A 9,051-nucleotide genomic window follows, 5' to 3' on the forward strand; every position below is an offset into this window, starting at 1 on the left:
TCTCTTTCTTTCTCTCTTTCTTTCTCTCTTTCTCTCTCTCTCTCTCTCTCTCTCTCTCTCTCTCTCTCTCTCTCTCTCTCTCTCTCTTCCTTTCTCTCTTTCTCTCTTTCTCCTGAATTTCACTGGTTTAGAGAAATCTCAAAAAGAAAATTATCTCTACCAATGAAGGCCAAAATCTAGGTTGCAATTTAAAGCCTATCAGAATTACTTGGGGGCGTGGAGGGACCCAAAGAGGTCAAGTCAATGGTTCAGCTTCACAGTCAGTATATGTGAGTTGTGGGGTCTGATCTTTCTAACTCTGAAATCAGGCTTCTATCCCCCTACATCATGCTTTCTTCTCAAGCCTAGAATTTCAAAGTTGATGGTAGAAAATTACTGGGGAGAAAAGAATTAGAGTTATTAAAATAGAATCACAAACCTAGAGATCATCTATATTTGTTTATATAGATGAAGAGACTGAAGGCTATTGATACTGAATGACTGGCTTGCCAAAGGCAGTTTGTGGCCCTACTAAGACTAGAATCCAGGATTCCTGAATCCTTACAATACCCAAAGGTAACTAGTGGACCTCATCGAGTCATAGAATCTCAAAATAGGAAGGAACTTCAGAAATGATTTAGTCTAATCTATGAATAACGGAGCAAGCAGTTCATTCATCTCCCTGAAATCCAAATGAGGGAGATGTCAGAGGGCAAGGTTAAACATAAAGAAGACCTGATTGATCTGAAGGTTGGGCAGCTCTAGTACATGTAATCAAGGGAGGCTGAAGAACCTCCTTCTTTCCCTTCACCCATCTGGACAGGAAGATGGAGGAGATGAGGAGCTCTTCTACTCGGAGAACTCAGTGATTTCAATAACTCCCAATCCCTTCTAAAGTGATCCTTCCCAAGCATCCATAATGGTATTTGGTGCTTCTGTTTCTCAGATGTTTTGAATCACCTCTTTTTCAGAGTCCTCCAGTTCTTCATTTGCAATCATAAAAGGGTTTTATTGATCAGGATAGCTACCACTCATGCTTTGCCAATAGTACAATGTCCTTTATATGGATGCCATGGAATTTACATGCAGTTGGTTTCTGGGGAGCCCTGGGGCAGGGGACAGCACTTGCCCCCTCCCTCAGAAGCTCCCTGACCAAAATGAGCAGCTTGTTTGGCTTTTGCAGGATTCAGGGCCTGGGGCCAAGAATATAATCCAAGGATCCCTCTTATTTTATAAGGGAAACTTGAAAGCAGACATCATATATGGTGATGGTATTGGTCATGAGGTGGGGTTGAACAGGACTGTGTAGGAAGTAGACCTAACACTAGGTTTCATCAGCTGCAGCATGGCAATAGGGAGCTCAGGGAACCTCACTCCAAATATTGTGCCATTGTCTATTCATCTCTCATTTTTGAAAAAGGACCAATGGCATCATGGGGTGATCTAAGGAGAAAAGAAACCTCATATAACAGTGGAAGGAGGGCTAAGAGGGCGGGGTAAAGAGCTGGACAAGTATACCCTTCCTGGAATGGAAAGAAGTTGCTAACTCTATTCTGTACTCCAAGCCAGGCATCTTCAATAATGAATGAGGACAGCCCAGAGATGCCAAGCTCAGGCAAGATTTGGCAAGCTGGCTTGGGCACAATAAGCCCTAATGAGCAGTTCCAGACAGATCTAGCACATTTCTCCCAAGACCTAAGATGAACCAAATAATTCGAATTCCCCTTCTTTTTTCAGGAAGCCTTATAGATGGACAGCTAAGAGAAGAAGATGATTTAGTCTTTTCTTTGGATCTCTAGAGGGGATCTGAGAAGCAGCAGGATTCAGCCTAATCCAAATCCCCAGACCTCTGAGCCTGTGAACATACCCAAGGTGGTCTGCTGAGTTTTCTATTTACCTCCAGCCCTTAAAACATTCAAAGCAGGGGGCAAGCCTTTTTTATGCCTTATGCCAAGGGGAACCAGTTCTTCAAAGCTCCTTCCCCAGTCCTTTCGGGAGATTCTTCAGTGTGTATTTGTTTTGTTTTGTTTTGTTTTACCACTATTGGGCTAACTGCAGAAAAAGATTATGGAAACAGAGGGATGAATAGAATCAATGAGATCCGTGAGGTTAGAGGACTGGTTAGCTGCTTTCTCAGTTTGTCTGAGGAACTAAACAATTTCTACCCACCGCATGGGTCCTGATTTTAAGTGAAAACTGGTCTTCTCTGTTCAAGATAACCACTGTCCAGTTTTGAAAAGGATTAGCGTGTGGCTAAGATAGATACCTTCCCCTCAATAAAACACTTGGATGCCAAACCATTGGACAAAATTTGGGGGATGAGACTTCTAGGTATTAATGGCATCCAATGTGATGTTCTCCAAGGGGCAGAGATGGAAAGAATTATAAGACTATTGTTCTTTCTTACCACTTCTGAAAGTGTGCAGGTTTCCCTATGGACCATAGAACAAATACTCATGTGCCCCTGAAGTTATCTGCCTCAGAACAGAGAATCTCAAACATGAAAGAGGATTCTATGGGGGAAAGTTTTGGGGATTGTGGGGAGCTCAGAGAAAGGTGCTAGACAAAAAGTATGTTCTGAATTATGTCCTATGATGGGATCCCTGAATTAGTGCAAAGAGAACTCTTTCTACGGGCAGAGGCGATGCCAAGGGTTGCTCACTGAAAGGGGATAAGAATGGAGCCCAGGTAGTTATGTTAGTTATCTTGGATTTTTGCCTGAAGAAACTTTGGAATAAATGTTTTTTACTTCCTGAGAAGGTTGAGAGTACCAGCTGGTCCATTGGGGTAGTTTGCCTCTAACAGGAAGGATTAGCTAACATTTACCCAATATAAGAGATTCATTTCCATGATCTCAGACCCCTGAGTTTAGCTTTGAAAGGGTGTAAATTTTGGGGCTGGGATTTCTAGGAATCACTGAGGGTGACATTCAGCTCTCCCACCAACTTCTGGCCCTCTCAGAGTATGGCTTCCTCATGAGATCATCAAGTATATGCTTAAATCCTGTGTCCCATTCCAACCCCTACCCTCCAGTAATCTAACTTTGTTTAAAAGGAGACAGAATGAATTAGGAATCCAGGGGACACACACACACCATGTGGGTATGATGAGGGTGGCCAGCCAGCATTTGACAAGTGTGACTGGCATTATATCATAGAGGCTGATTGCTAGTTAGTGATGCCTCTGTTTATGTTGGTAAACATAGATATGACCCTCACACTTACATGGGGCAGTCCCAGATCTTCCAGCAAAAGCCAAACTGAACCATCAAGCCAGACACAAGGGGCAGTAAGCAATTGCTGCCATCTTTGATCAGAACCCCGCTCCCCTGGGCCACTTCCCCCTCCACTTGGGGCCCAGTGAAGGAGCCAGATCAGATCTCAATGAGGCTGGCCAGGCGAAGGCAGAGGGGAGCATCCACAGGGACGGCACTGCGCTGGATCTCATTCCCATCCAGTCTCAGCACCTGGAGCTTGGAGAAGTTCATGACGTCAACCACAGTGCAGAAGCTACTGATGGAGAACTCTGTGGGGAGAAGAGGGAGATGAAGACAAGAGCCCGGGTTAGAGACCTGGCCACATTTGGAATATCTCATCCCCCCAACAAGTCAGAGAGTATTGGGCAGCCTCTCTATGGCTGGTTGAGTAGTGTTTCTGGGTAGAACATCCAGGGATGGGCACTTTGGTGACATGGTTAATGTTGAAGGTGGAAAGCACCCACCTCCTACATTTTACAAAGAAAGAAACCGAGACTCACAAAGGTGGAGTGAGTTGACCAATGTCACATAATTATGAAGGATCAGAATTATGTTCTTAAAGCATAGGTTTGTTTGATCATATCACTCCCCTGCTCACAAAGATCTTTTATCTTTGTTAAAAAGCTTTTTATCTTGTCTGAAAGATAAAATAAAAACTCTGTGTGGCATTTAAAAACTATGCAAGGGGAAGCTAGGGAGCTCAGTGGATATAGCTCCAGGCATGCACAGGCCCTGGATTCAAATATGACTTCGGATACTTCTAGCTGTATGACCTTGGGCAAGTCACTTAAGCCCAATTGTCTAGCCCTTGCCAGTATCTTAGACTAGATTCTGAGACAGAAGGTAAGAGTTCAAAACCAAAAAAAACCAACCAAACAAAAACAAAACCAAACCAAACCAAACCACAAAACCCCCATCCAATCTGCTTTTATTTTCTATTCAAGTTTATTGTATATTCCTTTCCTTTATACGCTCTTTGTGTCAGTAAAACACTATATTCCTTGTATCCCATATTTCATTGTTGTGTCTTTGCATAGAGTGTCCTCTGTTCCATTCCAAGTCCATCGTAGAATGCCCAGCTTCCCTCAAATCTCAGTTGGAGTGCTTTTTCCTATAAAACCTTTCCTGATTCCTGCTGCTAGTGTCCTTCTTATTTACTTTGTATATTTTGCCTTATATATGCAAGTTTTGCTTCCCGTAAATCCCTGAGGGCAAGGGCTATTTGTCTTTTTATCCACAAAGTCTAATACATAATCAGTTCAATTATATTCCAGTCTTGTCTGACTCTTCACGACCCTATTTGGGGTTTTCTTGGCAGATACTGGGGGGGGGGTCCCGCTCATTTTATAGATGAGGAAACTGAGTCAAACGGGGTTAAGTGACTTGCCCAAGGTGACACAGCTAGTATGAGTCTGAGGCTGGATTTGAACCCAGGTAGATGAGTCTTCCTGACTGCAGGTCTGGTGCTCTATCCATTGTACCACCTAGCTGCCCAATTTTATTATATGTGCTGGCAAAATTCTCACTATGACTATTCCTTTTAATCTGGGGGGTTGGTATGAACCAGAGATCACCTGGGTAAAAAGTTAAGGACTATACAGAGTTGGAGCACTGACCTTTATTAGTCCACTATTCTCTTTCAGCTTCTGAAACATGGAGAAAGTAGCAAACACATCCTCGGATGCTGCAGACCTGCCCATTCCTGGTCTATAGCATGAAGTACCTACACATTTCACAGTCCTGGAGCTCTTGGTGAGCTGGGGGGGGGCATCCTTTCTCATTGGTTAGCAGCAAGGACCAGAGACAGGGCAGCCAAGCAGTCGCTTAGGGGGAAGCTGGAGAATGGGAAATACTTGGTTTCTTGCTTCTAGATAGGGAAAGCTTCCCTGAGGAACTGCAATGAGCAGCAAGGGAAGTGGAGGGAGGCAGATCTCAAATCTCTCCTGTCATTTTGCAGATTCAGAAAGTGGCAAGAAATTAGAGGGAGGGAGATTGAGCCTAGAGACAAGTGCCTACGAGCATCTGTGCTTGGTGGATATCGAAACCATACTTGGTCTCTCCCAGGCTGTGCTCTGCCAAAGGACAGAACAGAGAGTCTTTCATGTGAAAGAGTGAAATGTGAGTGAAAACTGGAAAATCATAGATCACTCAGGGTGCAAAGGACCTCTAGGGTCAGAGAAAGAATTCCTTTGCCTCCAACAGATTTAAAAACTCCGCCCCCCCCCAATTCCTTACCTTCTGTCTTAGAGTCAATACTGTGTATTGGTTCCAGGACAAAAGAATGGTAAGGACTAGGCAATGGGGGTTAAGTGACTTGCCCAGGGTCACAGAGCTAGGAAGTGTCTGAGGTCAGATTTAAACCCAGAACCTCCCTTCTCTAGGCTTGGCTCTGCCCCCCAATAAATTATATTCTAATGGAGACATATGGAACAGCCTAGAATAGTGGTTCCCAAACTTTTTTGGCCTACTGCCCCCTTTCCAGAAGAAATATTACTTAGCCCCCTGGAAATTAATTTAAAAAAATTTTAATAGCAATTAATAGGAAAGATAAATGCACCTGTGACCATCACTTTCCCTGGATTGCAAGCACCCACAAAGGGGTGGTAGCGCCCACTTTGGGAATCACTGGCCTAGAAGGTTCTTTAGAGACTATTCTAGTCTCTAATTTTATAAATGAAGAAATCAAGGCCTAGAGAAATCAAGGAACTTGCCCAAGGTCACAAAATTAGTAAATGACAGAGCAAGGACTAGACTCTCAGGTCTCCGTCTTATGAGTCAAAAGAGTCTATTATACCATATAACCTGCCCTAGTGCTGAATCTATTCAATCTCTATTATTAACCCAATTCTGTAGGTTTCACTTTGGTCATTCCCTCTACAGTTGGATCCCATTCTCTCTCTGACCATCCTCAGTTGGACTAAATGGTCCTGCCCTCTTTCTGCTTTGGATAAATCTGGCATCTCTATCCAAAGTCTGTTGTGATCCTAAGTGAGAAAGCCATGCCTGGGTCATTGGCCAGTCCATTGCTGGCTAGTGTCTTAACACTAATAAAGCCTTGAATAGCTTCCAGAAGCCTCAGTGTTCCCTTAAATGGACTGGAGGGTGTGTAGGCTTTTGGGGAAAAGTTTGTGGAGATTACATTAATTGTTCCCCAAAAGGTTACCTGTCAAATGTGGGATGGCTTATCTGCAAGGAGGGCCCAAATCCTTGATGGATGGAACCTGATCATTGGGTCATCCAGGAGCTACTTTCTCAGGTTCTTATCTTTTCCCCCATTTAGAAGCAGGTACTTTCCCTGGCTTTCAAAGGGGGTGCAGAGTTCAGTTTGGAGAATGGAAAGTGAGGCAAGGCATTAGAGGTGACTCAGAGTCATAAAGATCTGAGATCAAATCCTACCACTGGTACTTATCAGCCATGGGAACTTGAGCAAGTCAATTAAACATTATTTCTTTGTCTGTAAAGGAGAGGGTTAGACTCACAGGACCCTAAGATCGTTTCCAGCTTTAAATCAATAATTCTATTATTTTATGACGCTAAGATTATAGAGTGAAGGAGTGAATGGTAGTGGCAAGAATTAAAAGACTTCAGAGGCAGCTAGGTGGATAGAGTTGGGAGGACTTGGGTTCAAACTTGACCTCAGACATTTCCTAGCTGTATGGCCCTAGAAAAGTCACTTAACCCCAATTGCCTAGCCTTTACCATTCTTCCACCTATGTATCAATTCTAAGACAGAAGATAAGGTTTAAAATTTTAATTAAAAATAATTAAAAATAAAAGAATGGTAGATTTTGAATGAAAAAGTCTATATGACCTTGGACAAATAATTTCCCTTCTCTGGGTCTCTTTCCTTATCTGTCAAAACCAGGGGGTTGAACTGTAAAATTGCTAAGGTCCCTTTCAGCTCTAACCTTCTGTGAGTTTAGGAGAAGAATGAGGATTAATAGCCTTGAAAGAAATCATTTGGGAAGCAAAAGTGGATGGATGAAGACAAATGAAAATAATTAAAATCAGTTGCTTGGAAGAAGAGATGGAGGAGAATTAATAGGGTTAACATACATAAGGGGTTATTTTTGATCCCCTACAACTAGACCAAGAGCAGAAGAGCTGAAACTTGAGCCCCAGATCATAGGATCACAGAGTTAGAGCAGTGGAGGCCATCAAGCCCATCACTCTTCATTTTTTTAAGCCCTTACCATCTGTCTTTGTGTGACTTTTTTTAAAGACTTTTTACCTTCCATCTTAGAATCAATACTGTGTATTGGTTCTAAGGTAGAAGTGGATCTGGCTCTCAATCAACTGGGTGACCTAGCTGGCCACTGTATGAATTTTAAGACAGAAGAACAGCATAAGGCAATTGATGCTAAGTAGTTTGCCCAGAATCACACAGTTAAGAAATATCTGAGGTTAAATTTGAATCCAGGTCCTCTGAACTTCAGGCCTGTCACTATGTCCACTGTGCTACATAGCTGCCCTTCTTCATTTTACGGATAAGGAAACTGAGGCCCATAGAAATTAAGTGACTAGCCCAGGGATAAGTATAGTCCATAAATATCTCTAGTGGGATTTGAACCCAAGTCCTCTTGAATTCAGGAATTATACCACACAGCCTTCAAATCTGTATTTAGACATAAGCAAGAATTTCCAGACTACCAAAGCTGTTCCAGACCTGGAAAGAGTTATTAGGGAGACTGGAAAATATCCTTTCCCAGAGATCTTCCAGAAAGCAGGGGCAGAATCTGAAATTATTTTTGTGGGCTTCCTTCTGGAGACAGGGGAATGGTTCTTATGATCTTTGGAGAAATCTTCTCCCCACAGAACAGAGAAGATGGTGCAAGAAAGGGGCCGTGTCTATACCATTCACTAAGACGGCTTCATCTGGGCTTCATCTGAGAGGTTCTATTGGGAGCAGGAGGAAATGGGATGGGCTGACTCAACCCAAACACTGCTCTGAGCTCAGGCTGGAGCTGGGCTGGAGGCTCAGTAATAGATTCTCTGTCTCCCACCTGGGGGGGCCTCAGGTAGGAATGCTTTGTCAAGATGCCCAGACGGCTGCACCAAGCACCTGGGCTGCAGCTGTTTATATCCACGCTGTGTGCATATGTAGGTAGGCAGATATTTATGTACACGGCATCCGTAGAATCCTTTCCACACACTGTGAGTCCCTCTATGTAGCTCTGAGAAGTGATGATGATGAATAGGTCGGGGCTTCTGCTCAGAGACACGGAGAAGACATTTCCCAGCCCACATTAAACACTGACCTAAGTCTTTCCAAATTCCTCCTAGTGCCCCCGCCCTGCTTCCGTGGATCCCAGGGCTTTGGAATAACATTCTGAGCTGTGTTCCTCTGCTGCTGCCAAGCTGGAAAAGCAGAAGGATAGACTGATGGAAGAAGGGGGCAGGGAGGGAGCTGCCTGTCCATCATTCTACCTCATGTCTATTGACTTCTTGTCCATCTAGATTTTCTTTTGATAACTTTGATCATCCTCATCCCCCAGCCTGCTGTGTTGAGAGGCAAAGTAATATGGTGAAAAAATTAAAAAAAAGGTATTGGATCAGGAGTCAGAGGACCTGGGTTCAAATCCTACTTGCTTACTAACCTAAGTCACTTCTTATCCATCTGTCTCAGTTTCCTAATTTTCAAATGATGGGATTGAACTAGATGCTTCTAAGGTCCCTTCTAACTGTCTCTCTCTCTTTCTCTGTCTCTCTCTGTCTGTCTGTCTCTCTCTGTCTCCCTCTCCCCCTCTCCTCTTCTCCCTCCCCCTTTCTCCCTCTTTGTCTTTGTCTCTCCCTCTCCCCCTATTCCTCTCCTCCTC

The 9,051-nt window shown here is 43.6% G+C and overlaps 1 protein-coding gene across 1 annotated transcript in view; it reads right to left on the reverse strand.

Moving 5' to 3' along the window:
* Positions 1-967: 967 nt before the first annotated feature.
* Positions 968-9,051, reverse strand: part of FMOD (fibromodulin) — a 20,549-nt gene continuing 12,465 nt past the window's right edge. The window contains exon 3 of the mRNA XM_044672095.1: positions 968-3,504. Within this exon, the coding sequence (XP_044528030.1) occupies positions 3,353-3,504 (152 nt within the window). The 3' untranslated portion in view covers positions 968-3,352. The remainder of the gene's footprint in view (positions 3,505-9,051) is intronic.

Source organism: Gracilinanus agilis, chromosome 4, assembly GCF_016433145.1.
Source record: "Gracilinanus agilis isolate LMUSP501 chromosome 4, AgileGrace, whole genome shotgun sequence".
NCBI lineage: Eukaryota > Metazoa > Chordata > Mammalia > Didelphimorphia > Didelphidae > Gracilinanus > Gracilinanus agilis.